The sequence below is a fragment of the Helianthus annuus genome, chromosome 1 (genome assembly GCF_002127325.2).
Source record: "Helianthus annuus cultivar XRQ/B chromosome 1, HanXRQr2.0-SUNRISE, whole genome shotgun sequence".
NCBI classification, from domain to species: Eukaryota; Viridiplantae; Streptophyta; class Magnoliopsida; order Asterales; family Asteraceae; genus Helianthus; species Helianthus annuus.
Window position 1 is genome coordinate 32,803,080 of NC_035433.2, and position 24,612 is coordinate 32,827,691.

At 35.9% G+C, this 24,612-nt stretch overlaps 1 protein-coding gene across 2 annotated transcripts; it reads right to left on the reverse strand.

The window, feature by feature from the left end:
• Positions 1-8,975: 8,975 nt before the first annotated feature.
• LOC110865016 (lysM domain receptor-like kinase 3) lies at positions 8,976-19,342 on the reverse strand. 2 transcript variants are annotated; one of them, XM_022114206.2, is made up of 12 exons: positions 18,652-19,342; positions 12,089-12,122; positions 11,998-12,005; positions 11,725-11,874; positions 11,053-11,261; positions 10,798-10,887; positions 10,564-10,660; positions 10,093-10,244; positions 9,897-9,988; positions 9,689-9,827; positions 9,512-9,610; positions 8,976-9,434 (listed from the first exon to the last, which is right to left on the reverse strand). In XM_022114206.2, the coding sequence occupies exons 1-12, from the start codon at positions 19,280-19,282 to the stop codon at positions 9,270-9,272; spliced, it is 1,866 nt and encodes a 621-aa protein (XP_021969898.1). In that variant the 5' UTR covers positions 19,283-19,342; the 3' UTR covers positions 8,976-9,269. The 2 variants fall into 2 exon arrangements, with proteins under 2 accessions (XP_021969898.1, XP_021969903.1); XM_022114211.2 differs by lacking the exon at positions 18,652-19,342 and adding an exon at positions 15,229-15,944.
• Positions 19,343-24,612: the final 5,270 nt, after the last annotated feature.

Consider the following 24,612-nt stretch of genomic DNA (forward strand, 5'->3'; position numbering starts at 1 on the left):
TCGCATGTTTCTTTCTCAGGTCACATTTTCAAATTATGACACGGTTGGAATAGGAGAACCATGTGGATTTGAGTACTTAAGGGGTGTTTGCTTTCTAGAAGTCTTAGCATTAACTGCTTCTGTTGTGCGATGAAGATACCAGTCCAGTCACGCCAACTCTGATATATCAGGGTGTGACAAAAGTGATACATGGTGAACATAATCATTCACTCACTGAATATATTGGGGGACATCCATTTTTAAAACAGTTTCCAACTAAACTAATATTGGTGGTGGAGTTGATAAGGAAGCATATGTGGTGCCATGAGACATGTAACGCCCGGCTCTTTTGTACTTTCCATTTATAGAAAGTTTTGCTCGTATTTCTATTTTTGGAAACCTTGTATTCTTGTAATCGTTCCTTTCATTGTAATCATTATCAAACCGAGACTTGGATCATTATTGAAGCTTGAATTTTGTTACATTTATGTTATACGCATTCTATGTATGCTCGTATGTTCGATTTGGTGAATCAATCGATGTTTAATCGTTATTCTTGGAAACTATGTGCTAAACTTGTAATTAATCTAAACTTATGCATTGAACGTGTTTTGAACGAGGACGATACTTGGTTATGACATTTATACGCTTAAACACACTTTGGTTATGATCATCATGCTTAACTACACCTTATACTATGCTTTTATATCAAAACAAGTCCCTAAACTCTCAAGTTAGCACCAAAAGGGATTAAATATAAACTTCAGGGGCCTAAGTGTAACAAAGCGAAAGATCTGGAAACCATACCCGCCGCGTGACGCGAGGGGGCTTGGCGTCACGCGAGCCCCTTGTTTCGGCAGAATGTGTTTCTTGAGCTGTTGTGCACGAAATCCAACTCTCCAACCTCACCCAATCACCTTTAATCCACCTCTAATCACCTCCAATCACCTTCTAACTCTTCCATTATAAATACCCACCTTCTCCAACCCATTTGACACTTTCACAACTCCTAAATCTTCACAAATTCACTCTCAATCTGCAGTAAATCTGAGTTTTGGACAGATTATTGTATCTTCACAAAAGTGAGTGTAACATGCTCATTTCTTAACCAAACTACTTGGTTCTTCTTTCTAATGCTTTGTTATGTCCTTGGGTTTGAATCCTTGGTTTTTCCTTGGAAGAATCATGCTTGGATTTGCCCTAAAATGGACTAAAACTTTCTGTTTTGTTTATTATTAATCAACAACTTGTTATTTCTTATCCAACTTGTGTCTAACACATCTCACACCAATGTCCTAATGCTTACAACCTCTCCTATGGTTGGGTAAGCTTAAAAACATGGTTGAGACACTTAAAATCAGAGGATTAAACCTCATAAACTTGGTGTTTTGATTAGGGTTTTAACCCACAAGTCATGTCAAACTTATACTTTAATACATGAGTGATTATGGAACAACTTGGGTTGTCCAAACATACAATCCTCACATGATTTGATGATTTCTATTAGTTAGCTTACCTTGCATACTCGTATAAACCTTGGTTCGTGACCCTCCTTGGTTGTCTTTACATCAAGAGAAGTGGTGAACTTCAAAGGGGTGCCTAAATGGAAGCTTAGTCTTCCTACCCCATACATGACATCCTTGTAACTAAGAGGTGCCTAAATGGAGATTTAATCTTCTACCTCCTACTTGACATATTGGACCTAAATAATATGTAATATTTAGCCTAAGTATAAGCATATACTCTTTCGAACCTTTGATGTTAAACTTGTGTTTACATGTTAAAGAAGTAGAATATCATCCAAGACCTAAACCTTAATATGATTCTAATGGGTTCACTACCCATGAAAAACATTAAATAACCATATTGGTTACCTAGTGTCATATGATGGTTATAAAGTCTAAAAGATGATTATTTTCATATACACATATACTTTCGTTATACTAAGTTATTTCCATATTCTTAAATCTTCCGTAACGCCAAACTCACACACCTACGTTTCCTCGTGTAGAAGGACTAGGTGCTCCAAGCTAAATCATCCACCAAACTTACTCCCGGATCTTCCAAGTCAAGACTTGTAAACCGTGAGTATACTCGATCCCTTTTTCCCCTTTACACTTTGGGATGCAACATGTATACCTATTCAAAACAACTTTTATGCTTAAACAAAACATACTCTATCTATGAACGTGACATGAAACTATTATGAATATTTGCTATGCTTGTATGCTCTATGAACGATTTGGAACGTTGTATGCTCATTAACTTTGCTAGCCCACCTTAACAATTATAGCGCTATAGGATTAACGCCCCGCCTGCTATTCTAATTGGGTATTGTTAAGTTAAACATTACCACCCCGCTGAACGATTGGGATTAGGCTATTTTTATGCGTTGTATTCATGGGTTTGATCATATTGTACGCCAAAAATTGCATTGCTAGTAAATTTATTCACTTAGTAACATGTTGGATATGAGTTTTATTCTATTATGCTATGTAGTCAAACTTGTATACTCGCCTTTGCTTTTGCATTGAACTCTATTTTAATACATGTTGCAGGTTAATTATTGAGATGATACTCAAGACGAAACAAGATTTAGGGTGGACTAGATACACACCTAGATTAATCTATCTTTTATTGTTATGCTTTGTTATGCAACAATGTTGTTATTTCCATTTAAATCTTGTATGACGTTTAGTATTGAAATGAAATTTGAATTTAATTAAATATTGTCACATAGTGTTATGAAGTCTCTTGCAATCTATACACACTTCGTCTCATCCCGATGTTTCCGCCATCGGTTGGGGTGTGACAGATTGGTATCAGAGCCATAACTATAGGGAATTAGGAAAATTGCCATGCTTTTGCCCTAATCTATAGTTCTAAGAATTTTGCCTCTTATGTGTTGTTTAAAACTTTTGTACTCTACCATGCATGCTTCCTAGCTATACTTTCGATTAAATTTATGTGCCTTTCCTAAGGCTAACACGAATACACTTATGCTATTTTTATGCTCTTGTAACACCAACGAGAAGAATTTACCAAAATAGGCGTGAAACCCACAATTTGGTAAACGACTCTCATTCTACCTTTAATCTATTTTGCACGAAATTTCACCATTAAGCTAGGAGTGACATCCACAACTTAATGGTAATTTCCATTTCAACTCTAGTGGACCCTCGTTAAAGTGTCAAAATTTTATTTTGGCCGACGAGTACCAACCACATTTAGGGCACGAAATCGTCAAGTTAGGGGTGAAACCCGCATCTCGTCGATTAAGTCCCATTCCTCGATTTTTATTCTCGCCAAAGTCCCGAATGTTTCGATCATTTAGAGATGTGTAGTAACCGGAAGGGTAAGATACCGTTAATCGCTTCTCGACGAGAGTATCTTACTTATAGGCCAAAGCACAATATCTCTAAATCGAAAGAACTTTCGATCCACTTTGGAATAGTCGACGTTTCTCTACCCGAAACAATCCAATGTTTTATTGAGCCTCTCTTTTATGTATCTCAATTTATATGTGATTTTATACTAGAACGTTCGTTCATTTCAAAATGTCGTTTTAAACATTTCGCATGTTATCGCAATCACAAACAATAATAATCCCTCGTGAACAAACTAAATTTACGATGCTTTCGTTTATTCATGTTATGCTATGTGGAATTCATGATTATGCTATATGAGACGTTTAAACTTTTATGCTATGTTAATCAACTTGAAACTTTATGCTATGTGACCCTTTATGCTATGTGATCAATTTTGTTTTTCTAAAAAAAGCATTATGACCAAGTCTCACGCATTTCGTTATTTTGAATCTTAGATGTCTTCTCGTCACTCCAACGCGTCTAGGAAGTCAAAGTATCCTCATCTTTTCCCTACGTCTTCCTAAATTTCGGGACGAAATTTCCTAAAGGAGGAGAGACTGTAACGCCCGGCTCTTTTGTACTTTCCATTTATAGAAAGTTTTGCTCGTATTTCTATTTTTGGAAACCTTGTATTCTTGTAATCGTTCCTTTCATTGTAATCATTATCAAACCGAGACTTGGATCATTACTGAAGCTTGAATTTTGTTACATTTATGTTATACGCATTCTATGTATGCTCGTATGTTCGATTTGGTGAATCAATCGATGTTTAATCGTTATTCTTGGAAACTATGTGCTAAACTTGTAATTAATCTAAACTTATGCATTGAACGTGTTTTGAACGAGGACGATACTTGGTTATGACATTTATACGCTTAAACACACTTTGGTTATGATCATCATGCTTAACTACACCTTATACTATGCTTTTATATCAAAACAAGTCCCTAAACTCTCAAGTTAGCACCAAAAGGGATTAAATATAAACTTCAGGGGCCTAAGTGTAACAAAGCGAAAGATCTGGAAACCATACCCGCCGCGTGACGCGAGGGGGCTTGGCGTCACGCGAGCTCCTTGTTTCGGCAGAATGTGTTTCTTGAGCTGTTGTGCACGAAATCCAACTCTCCAACCTCACCCAATCACCTTTAATCCACCTCTAATCACCTCCAATCACCTTCTAACTCTTCCATTATAAATACCCACCTTCTCCAACCCATTTGACACTTTCACAACTCCTAAATCTTCACAAATTCACTCTCAATCTGCAGTAAATCTAAGTTTTGGACAGATTATTGTATCTTCACAAAAGTGAGTGTAACATGCTCATTTCTTAACCAAACTACTTGGTTCTTCTTTCTAATGCTTTGTTATGTCCTTGGGTTTGAATCCTTGGTTTTTCCTTGGAAGAATCATGCTTGATTTGCCCTAAAATGGACTAAAACTTTCTGTTTTGTTTATTATTAATCAACAACTTGTTATTTCTTATCCAACTTGTGTCTAACACATCTCACACCAATGTCCTAATGCTTACAACCTCTCCTATGGTTGGGTAAGCTTAAAAACATGGTTGAGACACTTAAAATCAGAGGATTAAACCTCATAAACTTGGTGTTTTGATTAGGGTTTTAACCCACAAGTCATGTCAAACTTATACTTTGATACATGAGTGATTATGGAACAACTTGGGTTGTCCAAACATACAATCCTCACATGATTTGATGATTTCTATTAGTTAGCTTACCTTGCATACTCGTATAAACCTTGGTTCGTGACCCTCCTTGGTTGTCTTTACATCAAGAGAAGTGGTGAACTTCAAAGGGGTGCCTAAATGGAAGCTTAGTCTTCCTACCCCATACATGACATCCTTGTAACTAAGAGGTGCCTAAATGGAGATTTAATCTTCTACCTCCTACTTGACATATTGGACCTAAATAATATGTAATATTTAGCCTAAGTATAAGCATATACTCTTTCGAACCTTTGATGTTAAACTTGTGTTTACATGTTAAAGAAGTAGAATATCATCCAAGACCTAAACCTTAATATGATTCTAATGGGTTCACTACCCATGAAAAACATTAAATAACCATATTGGTTACCTAGTGTCATATGATGGTTATAAAGTCTAAAAGATGATTATTTTCACATACACATATACTTTCGTTATACTTAGTTATTTCCATATTCTTAAATCTTCCCTAACGCCAAACTCACACACCTACGTTTCCTCGTGTAGAAGGACTAGGTGCTCCAAGCTAAATCATCCACCAAACTTACTCTCGGATCTTCCAAGTCAAGACTTGTAAGCCGTGAGTATACTCGATCCCTTTTTCCCCTTTACACTTTGGGATGCAACATGTATACCTATTCAAAACAACTTTTATGCTTAAACAAAACATACTCTATCTATGAACGTGACATGAAACTATTATGAATATTTGCTATGCTTGTATGCTCTATGAACGATTTGGAACGTTGTATGCTCATTAACTTTGCTAGCCCACCTTAACAATTATAGCGCTATAGGATTAACGCCCCGCCCGCTATTCTAATTGGGTATTGTTAAGTTAAACATTACCACCCCGCTGAACGATTGGGATTAGGCTATTTTTATGCGTTGTATTCATGGGTTTGATCATATTGTACGCCAAAAATTGCATTGCTAGTAAATTTATTCACTTAGTAACATGTTGGATATGAGTTTTATTCTATTATGCTATGTAGTCAAACTTGTATACTCGCCTTTGCTTTTGCATTGAACTCTATTTTAATACATGTTGCAGGTTAATTATTGAGATGATACTCAAGACGAAACAAGATTTAGGGTGGACTAGATACACACCTAGCTTAATCTATCTTTTATTGTTATGCTTTGTTATGAAACAATGTTGTTATTTCCATTTAAATCTTGTATGACGTTTAGTATTGAAATGAAATTTGAATTTAATTAAATATTGTCACATAGTGTTATGAAGTCTCTTGCAATCTATACACACTTCGTCTCATCCCGATGTTTCCGCCATTGGTTGGGGTGTGACAAGACATTCTAGGTATTATATAGGAGTATAATGAAAATAATGTCTCTACGATGGTAAAATTCGAGAGAAGGATCATGAAGGGAAATCTCCGATGGAGGTTTTGATGTCCTTTTTTGATGATAAAGATTATATTTTTAACATTTCTACCAACTGAGTTTCAAACTAGTTAGAAGACTTATTCCTCGTTCTTCAGCATCACTCGATTTATTCCGTGTTTTTTTTTCATATGTGTTGCTTATGTGTTGCTTATGGATGTCACGTACAATACGAACAAGTTAATATTGCTTTTTATTCAAATTAATAACGTAACTTCTACGAGCAAGACAATTTCCATAGCTTTTGCAGTTATGCATAAAGAAATATATGAGGAATACGTTTCGGCGTTGAACTGTTTAAAGTTAACTCTATATGAGTGCATGCAACCACGTGTTATAGTTACGAACAGAAGTTGACTCTGATGAATGCATGTGAACAAGTTTTTCCAAATGCACATTTTTCAAAGTATATTTAGGAATTGTATACATCTTTCACCTTGCAATGTGATTGGGATTCCTTCAAATTAATGTGGAATGTACTTAATGAATCTCAATCGTAGACATCATTCCTCCAAAATTAGTTGCAACTTTAGTCAATGTCAATCCATCATCCAAGTATCTACTCATACTACCACTGTGACCCACGACAACTTCTACCACGAATACCACGACGACTAGAGTCCGCTTAAGGAAGAGTGAAACAAAGCAAGGGTTTTGGCCCACACTTCTTTAGAGTCTCTGATTCTAAAAAATATTATATGAAGGTGATGTTGAATTTGAGATTGTTAACATTGAGATTTATGATCTATAAGCATGCATACAAAAAGATGATATATGAATAATACGATCTATGGCAATTGTTTTTTTTTTTTTTTTTTTTTTTTTTTTTTTTTTTTTTTTGGGAAAGGGCCCTAATTTTGTTATCCGCTTTAGGCCTAAAAACTTTGAGTAGGCCTTTGACGACACCTACTGCCATGACCATTATAACTACCACTACTACCAGGACGACCACGATGACCACCACCACCACCACTAATATTGTTATTATTATTATCTTCTTATGCGTGATCTTTTTCGGCTCGATGTGGATTTTTTGTACTTAATTACTGATCTGATAGAGTTAGTTTTGATGAAATTCTGAATCACTAGTTACAGTTTTGGGAAACGACAAATCACCTACGATAGTTAGGTCAACCGGACTGACGAAAGTAGTTCGGTTTGGCAGTTTCAACCCATTTTTAAATCAAAATCATTAGCTATTTTTTTTAAATTTAACAACTGATAAATGTATCTTGGGGCAGACATTGGGTACTAGGATGGGTAGCATCTGGTACCTCTCAACTTTTACGGCATAGTGCAAAAAAATACATTTTTTTTTATTTCGTTACACCTACACCTGGGAAAAATTACGTTACCCCTGAGATTATTTTAGGGTAACTCTAAAAAAATTGGCCTTTTATGAAAGCCCAACCGTGAATTTATGTTTAAAAACTCAATAATAAATGATTAAAAGACCACTATAATTAAAACTCAATAGCCTACGTTATTAAAACATAAAAGTCCACATGCTTTGTTAAAACTTAAAAGCCCAAGTGATTTGGGTTTGTGTGTCGCTCCGCCACTCCACCTCCCACTGCTTGATTGCCGAACTCCACCACTCCACCTCCCACTGACCCACTGCCGATTACCGAACGCCTCCAAATCTCCAATCTCAAATCTCCATTGTAAAGAGGGTATGTATAATTGATTATGTGCAAAATCTAGGTATGTGTTTAACTTTCAAAAACCAAAGATGAGAAATCTGTTAGGTATGTGGTTAATTAACTTTTTTTTATTATCGTGTTTTTATTTTTGTTTCATTTGCATTGTATACAAGCAGACCCGTTCTTGAAAATGTTAAAAAAAATGGCCTTTGGCAAGATTAAAAAAAAGGACACTACCCATTCTATAAATAAATTCACCATTCACATATATAAAAAGTAAAAACCTATAATAAGACGATAATTGTTATAAAATAAAGAAAAAAAAAGTATTGTAGCAAAATGATTGATTGGTATATATAATTTGGGTTTGAAATTTGGGTCTTTTAAAACTAAGCGTCTCATTTTACCATTAGTTATTTAATTTGGGTTTAAATTTTAGGTCTTTTAAAGTTATTTAGTCTGGGTTTAAATTTTAGGCCTTTTAAAATAGTGGTAACTCAAGTACTAAAACAGATTTGAGCTTAGTTAAAAGTAAATAAAAAGTTTTTTTCTTTTTTTTTTTTTTTTTTTTGAAAATTGCAACGCTAAATCCATGTTCCAAACCATGAATCACATCATATAAATCTTAAACAAACTGAACCATCCAATTTGCTTCAGTTTGGGCGTTTCGCTCGGTTTCAACGATTTATGAACATCCCTGGTCACAGTGGCTCTCGCATAATGTTTTGGTTGTTTTGATCATTTGTTTAGGAACAGGTCTTGTCCATGATCAGCTTTGTGGTTGATAACGTGTGCCTTAATTGAACCTCAGCTTGTCGGTCTGGCATCGGTTGTTTGACTCATGTACCAGTATTTTGCTTCTATTCAGTAGCTCTCTTATATTCTCAGTTTTCAAAAAGCTAATTGCCATGTTTGTAGCATTATGTAGCTAGACACATAGGACAGACTCAACAAATGATGTTTAGCAAAGAAAGTATAACTTTACACTACTAAATACATGCATGACTTAAAAAAAATACAAGATAATGTAATTCTTACACTTTCTTTTACTATGTTCCTTGGAAGTCTACGCGAGATTTACGTGCCACAATTTCATACACTATAACGTCGAGTGAATGCGTGATCATGTGGCAAAACTACATCATGCTACCTCCCTGACATCAGTTGAGCTAAATCTTGATTTTCGTAGAAAGATCCAACGTCCCAATCCTCGGTCAATGATGAAAGTGTCATTAGCGCAACGACAATAGACCTCATGCTTGGCCTCAACTGCGCATTATCATGTGTACAAGCTCTAGCAAGCAGTGCAACCTATGCACACTTAAAACATAACTAACTTGAACCCTACAAACAAATGTACTATTTCTATTCTTTTAAGGTTTACTCACCTTGCGCACTGAGTCGAGAGGGTAGTCGGCCCCAAGCCTTGGGTCGACTAGTTTGCGTAAACCTTCACTTGGGTCAGACAAACTTAGGACCTCATCAAACTACAAACAGAAAGAGCAATAAAATTAAGACAAAATGTAAATAACTGTAAACATTTGATCAAGATTTTGATCACTAACCAAACCAACAAGTCCTTTGGACTCGTTACCAAATTCATTTGTCTTGACAATGGCTTCTTTCGCTGATACTAGCTCAAACAATACGACCCCGAAAGCATATACATCAACCTTTGGAGAAACCTCCCCATACTGAGCATATCTACACCAAAATATTCACTTTAGACCGTGCTCTTGTATTGAGATTAGAAAAGAAATGAACGAAACTTACTCGGGAGGCATGTAGCCGAATGTGCCAACTAAACGGGTTTGTAAAGAACCACTCCCGACTTCGGTAAGTTTTGTCAGCCCAAAGTCAGCAACCTATGGAACCATAAGAGTATTGTCTAGTTTAGAAAATCTGATAACCGGGCGGTTCTGGTGCACTGCAGTCTAAAGTTTTAATATAATTATTAAATGTTTATAACCTTTGCACGGAAATCTTCATCGATTAAAATGTTAGGAGACTTGATATCGCGATGTATATAGACAGGAACTGTATGCTCATGAATGTATTCAAGCCCTCTAGCCGCATCAAGGGCGATTTGAACCCTTGTAGCCCATGGAATTGACTCTCTGCCTGAAAGTATTACAGATTCATAGTTAAAAGCTAGTCTGATATGAATGAGTCGTATTGGGTTATGACTTATCCTTATCGGGTCAAACGGGTCAGAGTGTATCTTCAATGCTTATAACCTCCTAAATTGTAACATAAATTTTTTGGATAACATTTAGCACAGATTATTCATAAATAATGAAAAAAAGTTGTTTGTGTGTCATCCCAGATTATTAAGGCCCGTACTAAATAAAAACAACACGATTCAACTTGAATCATTTTGACCCATTACTCAACCAAACATGGCAAGTCAAGAATGTGTTTGCTTTCTTTGTCACCCTACCCGATGAACCGCGCAAATGTTGACTCAAATTGCCATTCCCGATAAACTCATAGACCAAAAACAACGATCCTTCAACACAATATCCTATCAACCGTACCTGAAAATACATAATCTGTAGATCAAAATGTGATTCTCATCCGAGTTCATATCGGATTAACTCTTAGATAAAAGCATTGCATTCTTATTTAATTTCTCAAACACACATAAAATGTTGCATAAATTTGAAGAAATTACCAGGTTCAAATGATGAACATGTGTTAACACCTTTAATTCAGCAAGAAATTCTTTTGATGCTTGCATTTCCATCTTCTTTATTGCAGCTTTCTGCACTTGTCAACAACAAAACAAAATCAACTTCCAAAATATTATAAATAAATACAATCTTCAAACTAATTCTTCGACTTTTGGTCAACATCCTAAATAAATTTCAAGATCCTAGAAAAAAACAAATGTACAAAAAATATTAATATTGATGAATGAAACACGAACTTCGCCTCTGAGCTCTCCATAGTAAACGGTACCAAAGCCGCCTTGACCAATCTTATTGGTGATGCTAAAGTCATCTGTAGCCATAGCAAGCTCCTCGTATGTGAACTCCACTGACTTGTCCACGGTTATACCCGTGGCCCCTGGATGTGCACCCCCAGTTAGAGTGCCCGAGTTTGTGGTTCCTCCCATGTTTCTACGTAAACCTACATCTAGATAAAGCAATACTTGTATAAATCATATGCAATAACTTGAAGAAATTAGATAAGTTGTAAGAACACCCTTTATTGAGGGAAAAAAAGGTTAAATTAATATGTTTGAGTTGAAAGTCATTGTGTGGATTTAATGATCACAATTAAATAACCAAGTATGATAAAACGTGTAGCATCCGGTCCCTCATGCCAACTAATTAATAACCACTGCGCCCAAAACGTGTTGGTGTGATTAAGGTTGGGCATTCCTTACGAGCCCAAAAACTCTCTTGTCCACAGTTGATGTGGGATTTGTCTAGGGTGTTACACATTTAATACTAATTATTGTGACATTAAGTCGCATCAACAAGATAATTAACAACAAAACACAAATCTAAAGTTTCAATCACACATTAGATCAAAATGTAAACTAACAAATGTTCCAAGAATAGATAAAAGAAAAGTACTAGGATTGCCAATTTACCATGAACATGTTCGGGTCCATCTTCAAGAAGCAGTGATCCTTCGCCCACCCTCTTCCTTCGATAGGAGACAAAGTAGAAGCAAATGGCAAAGAAAAGAACACCTGCAACTGCTCCAACAGATACACCAGCAGTGGCACCACCAGATAACCCTACAAAAACCACCAGGAAGGTATGCAAGTATACCATCATTAACAATCAGTTGACATTTCACACTTAGAAATTATCAAAATCCAGGAAAAGACTCATCCAAATGAACAGGTAAAGAAGACTACCCCTATTGCTGCAAAAACAAAAGGATTTAATCAGATACAAGCAAAGAGAAAACGCCTGTAAATAACAAAAATCGAAAGGGTTATAGGCTACCTGATCTTTAATGGCGGAAAAGTTCCATTTTGATCTGTGATTAAGAAAAAAAATGAGAATGTATGAGCAACATAAATCATACAAATTCGTTTCCTACTTTTTATCAAATACTATGACTATGATTATGATCATGATCTTGATCATGATGGTTACGGTTATGGTTATTATGATTATGATATATTATGATCATGATTATGAGTTTAACTGTAATTATGACTATGGTTATGATCATTATCATGGTTATTAAGATTACGATCATGAACATCATTATTATGATTATGAATATGACTATGATATTTATTGATGTTTTAAACTAAATATAGGTATAGGGGTCATTCTGTAATTAGTAGATAATCAGTTTATGTTATAATTAGATTAGTTAGTAAGTGCGAGGACCGGAAGCGACAAGATGAAAGTTTGTAACCTACAAACTTAATCAAGGGACGCCTCTCCTGGAGACGCACCTCTTCAGAAACGGCGCCAACAAAACAGGAAGCAACAGACATGACGTTTCGCAAGGAGACACATCGATTCAAGAGGAGACGCAACTGTTCAATCGCACCTATTCGTATAGTATATATAGGGTTCATGTATGTCAATTGTAATCATCACTTTTAATTCAATACAAGCAAGTTTATTATTCTTGATTCTCAATTCTTTTATATTCAAACCTGTGATTCGCATGTTCGATTACCAACAGTGGTATCAGAGCACCACGTTAATCGATCCAGGAAGCAAGAAAGAAAAATCTCAGTGCAAGATTACGAGCAAGAAACGATAATCGGGGTTGCCGTTTGAATCAGAGAACCGTGTTTCGATTTCGTAAGTACGGTTTGTTTCCTTTTTTTCTCGATTTAGTTGATCCACAAGAAAAAATGTGTTTTAGTTTTGCCTTGGGAAGAGTAAAGAACATGGTATAATGAATACAATACTGCATGTTTGAAATCAATTAAAAAAAGGGCATGCACATGTTTTCTTAAAGAAAATTATAAGGCAAAATAATTGTGGGTGAAACTAGTGTTCAAAAAAAAAAGGAAATCAAGTTTTTTTTGTATGTTGAAAAAGGGGATCATTAGCATGTTTTTAAAGTAAGCAAGTCAATTTTTGAATCATAAACGATACGTATAGCAAGAAATCGAACCCGTATCGGTTCTAGCAAGTCAAACCGATTCCTGGTTCAAATAGCAAGTTCCGGACCGTTTGGTTCAAAATAGCAAGTAGCACGTTGAATCATCACGATTCAAAGCAAGAAAAAGCAAGTACAGCGGGTCGATCAAATTAAGTCCAATTAGCAAGTTGGTTGGATAGTTTTTTGATCAAATTCGCAATAGCAAGTTAGCAAGAATCTGATTAGCAAGTCGGTCAGAACCTGATTAGCAAGTGGGTCAGGGTACATAAAAAAAATCTGATTAGCAAGTCGGTCAGAAACGCAAGAACCTGGTTAGCAAGTTGGCCAGACGCAAGTACTAAGTAAGAAATTTGATCTACACGGTCAAGAAAAGGATCATCCGATCACAAGCAAGATAGGCAAGAAAAGCAAGGGGAGAAAGAAAGGAGGCATGACAGAAAAAGAAGGAAGTGCATCAACGTCACTCCACGAGCAAGGGAATGTATCTCTTCAATGCCCAAAATTGAAAGAGACGAATTATACCCAATGGGCAGTTATGATGGAAACAATCTTGAAGGCATATAGTCTTTGGGAAACACTTGTTTCAACGGAAGGGATAAATGAAAAGAAGGCGCACACAACGAAAGCACTTATCTTCCAAACGCTACCGGAAGATGTTTTGATGCAAGTTGCGCAATACGAAAAAGCAAAGGAAGTATGGGATACAATCAAAGTTCGTTATCTCGGAGCAGATATGGTTCAGAAAGCACGTCTACAAACTTTGAGGAGCGAACTAGGAGTTCTAAAGATGGATGAGAACGAAACAGTAAGTAGTTTCGCAAGCAAGTTGAGTGGTATAAAAGCCAAATTTAAAACTCTCGGTACCACTATCAAAGACAAGAAGCTCGTAAGGAAGTTACTCATCTCCGTTCCGAAGAAGTTCCTACCCATCGTGGCAAATATCGAACAATATTCAGAAATAGACAAAATGCCATTTGAAGAAGCAGTGGGAAGAATAATAGCTTTTGAAGAACGTCTCAAAAGTCAAGACAAGCAAGAAGATAATAATCAAGGAGGACTCATGATGGCAAGTACAAATAATCAGTTTGAAAATTTGCATCATGGAAAGGGTCGTGGTGTTCAAAACTATGGCAGAAGTCAAGGACAAGGATCTTTCAAAGGAGGAAGAGGACGTGGAAAAGATATGGGTCCAAGAAACCAAGACAAAAGCAAGTTCAGATGTTATGATTGTGGAGAACTTGGTCATTTTGCAAAAGATTGCACCAAGTGGAAGGAAAAGGAGAAAGACACGCAACAAGAAGCCAATCTCGCATTGGAAGAGGAACCAATGCTACTGCAAGTCGAGCAAGTTGAAGACCTTCGTTAAACTATATTTAGTTTACGGGGGAGTATTGATGTTTTAAACTAAATATAGGTATAGGGGTCATTCTGTAATTAGTAGATAATCAGTTTATGTTATAATTAGATTAGTTAGTAAGTGCGAGGACCGGAAGCGACAAGATGAAAGTTTGTAACCTACAAACTTAATCAAGGGACGCCTCTCCTGGAGACGCACCTCTTCAGAAACGGCGCCAACAAAACAGGAAGCAACAGACATGACGTTTCGCAAGGAGACACATCGATTCAAGAGGAGACGCAACTGTTCAATCGCACCTATTCGTATAGTATATATAGGGTTCATGTATGTCAATTGTAATCATCACTTTTAATTCAATACAAGCAAGTTTATTATTCTTGATTCTCAATTCTTTTATATTCAAACCTGTGATTCGCATGTTCGATTACCAACATCATTATTATGATTATGAATATGACTATGATATTGACTATGACTATGGCGATGATCATGATTATGATTATTATGATCATTATGATCATGATTATTGTGATTATGATTATTGATTATGATTATTCTCATGATCATGATCATGATTATGACCAATATAGCAAACTATGTTAAAATGTTCAATATTCTCAAGTGAAAAATCTGAATTTATAGTTAAATCTATACCTCTTCCAGGAATAAACACTAGATCATTGTTCAAGAAATTTGAGCCCGGATTATACCCCCTCAAAAGACTTTCACTTATCGTTGTATCATTAGCAATCGTAGACAAATTCTCGCCCCTTCGAATCGGATACGTGATAAACAACCCATAATCCTTAGACACGCGACTATTTCCACAAGAACAATTAACTACAACATTAACTTGACTTCCTGACTTTAAGTTCAACTCATCATAACTATTAAACCTCCTCAACATATCGACATTGGTGAGGCCCGAAAAGTAAGTTTCCGCAATGACTGAGTAAGTATCTTCTGAACCAACACTATAAACGAACCCATGGTTCAGAAAATCTTGATCATTACAACCACACGAAAACGGGACATTTATTCTTGCACCAGCAGAAACTATATCTGCATTTGTGATTTGTGGGTTGTAACTTAGAATTTCTGGGATAGCAGTGGAAAAGATTTGGGATACAAATGTGATGTTTGATTTGTCCCACATAGTGTAAGAAGCCAAAGCAACACATTTGTCTTTGCAGCTTGATTCGACTCGATTAATGGTCACAAATAGCACCAAAAACTGAAGAAAAGTTTTCATTTTTCTGCTGATTATGTTTATCATGATGAATGATCAAGAAAACCAAGAAGAAGTGTTTGAATGAAAGTAAAAACAAAGGATGATACAGAATAAAAGAAATAGAAATTAACGAAGTGACTTAGTCAAATGCAAGTAGAAACTGTGTGCAGAAGGAATAAATTTGGAGTCAATTTGTTGACGAATGAGTCTAGTCTGTGATGTATGATTGTTCTTGTTTGAATGGGTCTTTGATTCCTGTTTCTTACGTGCAAAAGGGTTTAAAGTTTCATGTTTCTTGGATTTCTGTCATGGAAAATTTGAGGTGACGTATAGACGGGGTATGGGACAAAAAGGTTGGGCATGTTTCTCGAAGCTCGCTCGAAAAAAACTTAGAAAGATTTTCTAGAGAGCGAATCGTTTATAAACTAGTCAGGTTTGAACCAAAGAAAGCTTGCTCGTTTGGCTTATTTAAATTACGCCCGGATTTTAATATTTATAAGTAAGGCCATGCTGGTACATGATTCCATTTGAGAACACCCTAATGCTAATTCTAATATTATTTTTATTAAAATATTTTAGTAAGTATTAAATATTAAAGTTCAATCAAACGAGTTCTCTTAATAAGCTACGACCCGGCTCGAGCTATATACAAGCCAAGCTTGAGTCCAAAATTTTAGCTCATTAAGATATTAAGATAAATGAGCCAAGCAAAGTTGATTAGTTTAACTTTGAGCCCGAGTCAGAATTGAAGCTAGCTCGGCTCGTTTACAACAAGTCTAGAACCCTTCTACTATGGCTGCAAACAAACCAAACGTTTAGCGAAGAATTCGTGAACCTTTCAGCGGGAAGTTTGTTTGTGCTCATACGAACATGCAAAGAGGCCATGTTCTTAAATTTATGTTCATGGACGCTCGAGAACATGTCCATTTATGTTCATTTGTGTTCAATAGTTTATTAGGCGTTTTAACTTTTATTTTTTATTTACGTACTTAATTCCCATTAATGAAATATTTTAAATATAGTGTAATGCATATTAGTGTTACTCCTCACTTGTTCTAGTTAAAAATAGGTGTTCCCGCTCTCATTCCAAGCAGATGTGACGCGACTAGGCCCCCACTCTCATTTCAGTCTCCGACTTAGGGTTTTTGTGCTCGTTTCTTCATCATTCTCAATACAAGATAGGGGTGATGTGTGTTCGTTTATATTAATGAACGTTTGTTTGTGTTTGTTTGCCTTCATTTGTGTTCTTTGTATTCATGAACGTTTGTTTGTGTTCACATTACTTTGTTAGGTACCTAAATTAATGAACAAACACGAACACGTTCAGTTCTTTAATGAATGAACATGAACAATTGTTCGGTACGTGGTCATGAACAATTTGTGGACACATTATTTCCTTAACAAGCAACACGGACAAGATTGTGTTCATGTTCGTTCGATTCGTTTGCAACCCTACCTTCTACTGCTAGAAGGTGTAAGCTATCCAAACCGCTCGTGTGCTGTTTGAGATCGGTTCATTAAAAGCTTCAATCGATCATTCAAGCAGAGCTTGAAGGGGCTTGAGCCCGAGCTCGCCTATAATTAAGATTGAATAATAAACAAGACAATCGAGTTTCAATCATTCAGCTCGAGTTGGCTTGTGATCCTAAACAAGCCTACTATTTACATAATTTTTATTTAACATATTAAATTGTATTTATATAATGATTTTTATTATTTTATCAATTTATGAAAAAAATAATATATATTTTGATATATATAAAAAATTTAAGTGTGTGTATATATAACTATTCTTATAAATGTATTTAAATTAATAAATAATAAACAAGACGAGTTTGAACTTGAAAACTACTCATGAGCCAAACTCTTACTGTCGTATGTTAAACTATCTGCCCAAGTTCTTTTAATTCGACTCTAGTTTCTAATTTTAGGTAAAAATTATTTTGAATTTGAATTAATATTTTTAAAAACTACAGTTAGTTATGTTAATCCCTGCCAGTGAGTTGATGGTAGAGTGGTAAGTGAGAGACTTGGTGTTTTAAGTGACCCAGGTTTAATTTATGCCCCCACCATTTCGGTGGCACCTAGTGATAATAGGAGACTAGGCGAGTATCCTTAAACTAAGCGGGTTTTACCTCACTGCACTGATGTGCCTTCGGACGAGTGTTCACGGGCTTCGGCCTTAGGTGAGGGTTTTTCCCGATTCATAGGCGAGTGTACCCGATTTGATGAATTCCGTCAGTAGCCCAATTCGAGAATTCGTTGACCCTTAAAAAAAGTCATTTCAACGCCCATTTTCGTAACTACACACATATTCAGTTTTATATTAATGACTTGGGCCTTGGGATGAGCTTTTTTCGGTTAGATCGTTCAAACCGGATGACTGGACCGGGACCGTGCCGATTAAAAATATGTCGTTAATATATACAAAGTGTAGTGGTCAAAAGGCCTGCCCTCTCTAGTGGAGACGCATGTTTAATTTGATTTCCGCTTGGGCCATTTCAAGGGACATCTGGGTGAAGGAACGAATCGGGGCTTTAATCCCGGGTTCGAACCTGATGAGGGCGAGGGTTTACGGATTCCATCCCGCGCATCAGGGGGCACGGTATCATGGCGGTCAAGGGGTTAACCTTGGAAATAGGCTCGACGAAAGTGGATTTACAAGTAAGATTCTTTTGCGGTTCTTATATACACACAAAGTGCAACATTTGGTGCAAGTTTCGTCTTTGTCCGCTTAAAGTCGTCAAGAACAGGCAGCTTTCACTCCAATAAATAATATAGTCTAAAACAATTAAACAATTATTTAATAAAAACTTTAACTAAAATAAGTTGGAAAGTTGGCTAACCTTTGGCCGGCACAAACACTGGTCCCGACCCGGCACTGAAATTGGATCCCGGGTTGAACCGCTCCAACAACATCATTGGGACACCCGAATCTTTACTTAAGGACCACAAATCTTCTCCGGGTTGAAGAGGGTATGTTGCGAACAACCCGTAATCCTTCGACACGTGTTTGTCGCCACATGTACAATTCACGGTAACATTTACATCCGCAAAATCTGGTATTTGAGCCGGGTCAAATATGTTAACCAGTTGGACCCAATACTCATCGGTAAGATTTGCAAATACCTCTTTTGCAACCTTACTATAAGTATCGCCAACTTGTGTGTGGTATATAAACGTGTGACCTAAAAAATCACCATTCAAACATAGACAAGAAAATGGAACGTTAATTCGGGTCCCACTTTCGATGGTGTCGCTTCTCGGGATTTGTGGATTGTACTTAAGGATCATAGGGATTGATTGGCCAAAAATGTTGCTTATGTAAGTCAGATTTGACCCTTGTGTGACATAATATGATGCAAAGGCCAGATCACAACCATTGCTACACTTGGATTCAATCTTGACAATGAAGAAAAGAACACAAAGCCCCAATTGTAGTATATGTCTCTTTGTATTTGAAATATTGTTGTTCATGAAGAGAGAGAGAGAGAGAGAGAGAGAGAGAGAGAGAGAGAGAGAGAGAGAGAGAGAGAGAGAGAGAGAGAGAGAGAGAGAGAGAGAGAGGAGATGGAGTGTAAGTTAAAGGGGATATAGATGAAGAAGTTGAGTTGATTACATAAATGTTTGTTTTGTTTGATAGCATAAGGAATTGTGAAGGAATCATGAACAAGTACAATTATTATGTGTCATTATTCTTGTCTTTTATTATTTGTTTATGATTCTTGTCACTAACTTCAATTAGTAAGAAAGAAAGCAATATACAAATATATTATTAGTTGTAAGATCATCGAATATATAGATGAAGGTTTCTAATAAAATGAATGAAATTTTCAGATAAGAAACTAGAATTCATTACGTGTACCAAGGTGTGAGGGGTAAATACGTCCAATGAGGACAGAATATCTAGGTAGCTAAGTGGCATTAACCTGACGTATCGTTATATAGGGTAAACACACTATATGCTGGGTGGGAGCGAAGCTTAAACACACAACTAAAAAAATGCACCTAGGTCAAAACATTTTCTGAAATAAAACTCTTAAATTAGTAGATTCTTATATACAAAGGTTATTTACATTTAAAAAAACTATGAAACTATATAAAAGTGAGTAGTATTCCTAAAACTGTGGATCCAATAGGCATCCATTTAACTTCACATATCCACCTTCATTAGATTATCCACAGTAACAAACATCATAAAAACATTCTTAATTAGTCGTCACATTATAAAAACATCCAATTTTCAAAAACACTCAAACCCCACCTAAGACCATACAGTGAGGGTGTGAAAAAGTGACGTGGAAGCCACAACCACGCCGGAACACCTCCTCGTAAATGGCGTTGTGGCTGGCGTGGGGGAAGGGGCGAGAGGAATTCCACCAGCGTGGAGGCAATTGTGCGGGTGAGGTGGAGGCTCTTGATTGGTGGGTGTGGTTTAGGTTAGTTTTGATTGATTGGTGTTTATTTTTCTTTTTTAATTTTTTCCCTCTTCCACGCTATTTCCCACCTCGTGCTTTTTCTTCACACCACAGTACTGACTTGGTTGCCATATGACATTTCACGCCCATTCTTCGTGTCCTCCCACATCGTATGATCAAGAAAACCGAAAAACACAACACAATGTCACATCATCACCATATTTTAATAAAAAAGATTTCTTTCTTTAATATTAGAGTTAAATGTCATTTTAGTCCTTTGTTTTGGGCAACCACTATAATAATTCCTTAAACATATTCCATACTATAAATTAACAGCATTTATTGGTTTTATGGTGTTGCACCCTATGTTTAGGGGGTATTCAAAAAAAGAAAAGATTTTTTACTTCTAACAAAAAACATCTCATCTTTGCAATTTAACCTCTTTTACTTTTTTACTTTTAACATAAAACTTTTCATCTTTTGCAATTTAACCCCAACATTTTTTTACTTTCAATTTTGGTCCTCATATCTTTCGCAAGTTTTTTGTTTTGTGTCCGTTCAAAATTTTGCGAGTTAACATGCCGCAACGTGCGTGTGGGGTTCAAAGTTTTTTCGTCTATTTTTTCCGGTTTGACAAGTTCGTCGCAACGTGCAGGTCCTAGATCGACTTAGTTATTTTTCTATGTTTTACGTTTTAGCCTAAATTTTTCTCAATAACACGCCGCAATGGGTGTGCGTGGATTCAACGATTTTACATCTGCTTTTCATTCGGTTTTATTTTTTCCTTTTCTATTTATTTTGTTTTTACGAGTTTTTCCAATGTTAGTCACTGGCAGTAATATAAAATTGGTGCTACTTTGCATGGTTTGACAGGGTCCTTAATACTAGGATATAATCAAAACAAATAAAGGCACTAAAACTACAAAGAAAAGCCCAATAATGTTTAGAAAAATATAAATACAAAAACATAGTTGCCTTTTTTATCAATAAAAAAATGCGGATATCTGTGTATTATGTTTAGCCCGTTGGATACTTTGTCCCAAATGTAAGGTTCTTTGGAAAAAAAGGTATATTTTCTTTAGTAAACCATGGATTCTCTGGTCTCAATATTATTAGACCCATTTTCTTCATCTTGGTGTTCTAAGAGCATTTACAATGGATCCATGTATGTGAATATAACCTCTATATTTATGAAAGTGTTTGTAAATTGTTGTGAGTGGAGAAGAGAGAAAATACAGAAACAGTTATTGTTCATCAGTAAATTTGCAGGAGATACTGTTCACCTCTATAATTTTTTTAAGATTTTTTAAAAGTGGTTGTGAGTGGAGGTGTAACACCCCGCCCCGATTAGGGCTGACGTGTTACACAATTCGGTAATCAGAGACAATTAATAACTTAATTAAAACATAAATTCCATAGGTTTAAAAAAAATCCCCAAAATGACATAATGGTCTTAACCGAAAAACATAAGTGTCTAAATTTATTGAATATAAGGTTTTATTAAACTCCTTGTTCCAACTCTAGCTTTTTATTATCACTCTTCACACATTTCCCCGATTTCCCTGAGTACCTGTTTAAGACATAATAAAAGAACACAACAAAAAGAAACGGTTGAGCCAAAAAAATGCCCAGTAACGGAGAAACAATAGCACTAACACATAAATGATAGAAGCAATACACTAAACACTTTAACGATGCAAGCAATACAATACGCTGAATGATCACTGATGAATACCATAAAGGTATATTAGAAATACCCATGTGAGCCACTAACAATAACACTAACACTTTGTACATTAGCTGCAGTTCCAATGCACCATTATGTAGAGGGGATGTGGGCACTCACACCTATCCCACTACCACTAACACTTACACTTACACTCCTAGGATCGATCCATACGCCTCTCACTAATCAATAAGTGCAATCACTTAGCACACAATACAATATAGAGACGCCGTGGGCCTTTCGCACCGCCACGGATGGTGCACGTCAACTGTGCCTATGATGACGCCCTATGTCCCCATAGGTGGATATGCTCGGGTATTGAGGTCAATAAAACGATTCACTCAAGTCAAGGCAAATACACTAACGATACACTAAGGCTATATCACATCTAGCCAATGATCAAATAATAAATAATAAAACTTATGGGAACATGCGACAATGAGTGGAAAAAAAAATGTAACCTTTCGCATGCGTATTAAAGGCAATAATTCAATACGAGATGTGTAACAATAAATCATACATCAGTGACGATGGGTACTACAATATTATGAAGCGAGTAAACACTTTACGCTACGAGTGACGGACCGAATATCCGTGCACTATGAGAATAGAAAACAATATAATGCTAAAAGCAAGAGACCACAAAATCCGTACCTTAAACAATCTTCTATGATTACACCAACGGTGCTATATTTTTTTTCCAATCGTTCGCAAGAACCTATAAATATATTATTGAATTATTTACCATGATATATATTGATGGTTCCTCTATAAGAAAAACCTCTTATACACTAACTTCTAATTAGTGTATATGGTAGGTTTAGTAATAAATGCATTTACTTTATGTTCTTATTATTATATATACATATATATCTATATACAGTGATATCACTTAAGATGACAAGTTTTTAAGTGGTAAAAATAGTGATAGGAAATTATTAATCAGTATGTTTTTAAGTTTTCCTTTATTAAAGTTTATTTACATATACAACAACAAAAAAAAACGTATTCTTAAATATATAGATTAACAAATTAGTACCCTTGGTTTTAATGCAAAGAGATCATGGCTACAGTGGGCGTAGAAAAGCTCTATGTGTAGTAACATAAAACATCAGCTCAACATAACATCACTTAAACATATCTACTTCTTTGTTGCTTTTATTATAATTACTAGTCATGTTCTTCGTTAAGTTGTCATAAGACAAACCGAGTAAAGAAGTGGGCCAATTAGTGAATTTTATTTTATGTCATCAGACTAAAATGTTATGAACTTGTACTTTCACAAAAGCTCTAATGTTTTACTATTATACAGTATCTAGAAGAAATATAGAAATGCACCAGCACTTTTGATGGCTAGGGGAAGGGACAAACCACCAGACTATTAACAATCTGATCATCATCTCCGATGATCGAAAAATGGTTAGAAAACGTGTTTAGTTCATATTCTAGATTTGTTCATTATTTCTTTGTTGGTTACAAATTATGAAAACGGAACTAGCAACCTACATCAAAGCGAGCAGACAATTTCCTTATCTTTCAGAACCATTCATGTACATATTCAAAGAATAACAACTTGGTGGCAGATAGAATGGTTTAGTATTGATACCTTAAGTCGAAAAATAGATGACCGGTGCGGTGAGGTAGGCTCAACGAAGACCTTTAGATGGAGTCGATGGGTATGCAACGGTGGCTCGGAATTATCGGCATGTCACTGGTATGAACGGAGACGACTAAAGAACACGACAATGGTGGCTAACAAAAACAATAACGACGGTCAATCATGGAGCTCCCGAATTAGGAACAATGGAATGGAAAAGAAAAGCTTACCGGATACTCGATCAATTGCGATGGTGGCGCTCAATGGTTTAGACTCGGCTCAAACCAGACGAACCACCTACGAAACGAACTGGCAAGATAGGTTCGAACCGGTGGTTGGCGACGGCGAACTCGTCGGGGGTCTTGAAGGTAACGACAGAGGAGGCTGACTTTTGAAAGGGTTCGTAAGGAGTAAAGGGCATGAATGGATCAAATAATACAATTAAATTGGCCGTTTGAGCACGGATACGAAATCACGATATTTACGTCGCTGATTTATTTTAAAAGAAGAATGCCAACCATATTTGCTCGGAGTTATGGAAAGGAAGAGATATTGACAACTGTGAACTTTTAATTCCCCCTTATCTCATTCTTTAATTTGTTATTTATTTAGTTTTATTGTCATAATCTTTTTTTTTTTCGGATCTACAAAACTTTTGCACAGGGTAAATCCTTGTTAGTTTGATTCCATGATAATAAGGATACCAATATAGTTATGTCTCTATATATATCTTAAGAGATAATATTATTATTTATTTTGTAATGGCCCTTATATATTAATTACTTAGATTTTAGATGTTAGTAGTAAAAGAAAATATAGACCAATGTTGGAAACACTAATTATACGACATGATAAAATTCGTGCTAGCTTTTATCATTTTAGGGTTTTGAAAGTTTCGTATATTACAATTCTACCCCACTTAAAAGAAACTTCGTCCTCGAAATAAACGTTATATGACACTATACAGTACGGGTATTTCAACTCCCTACCCCTTAAAATAATTTCGTCCACGAAATTTACAATTACGAATATGGTATACTATTCATGTCACTGATTAAGGATACGA

Coding starts and splice junctions, on each gene's coding strand:
- LOC110865016 (XM_022114206.2), bottom strand. CDS start 19,282: ATGAACAACAATATTTCAAATACAAAGAGACATATACTACAATTGGGG. Junction 11,262..11,724: donor TGGACCCGAACATGTTCATG/GTAAATTGGCAA, acceptor TGCTTTATCTAG/ATGTAGGTTTACGTAGAAAC. Junction 10,661..10,797: donor ATGTTCATCATTTGAACCTG/GTAATTTCTTCA, acceptor ATGTATTTTCAG/GTACGGTTGATAGGATATTG.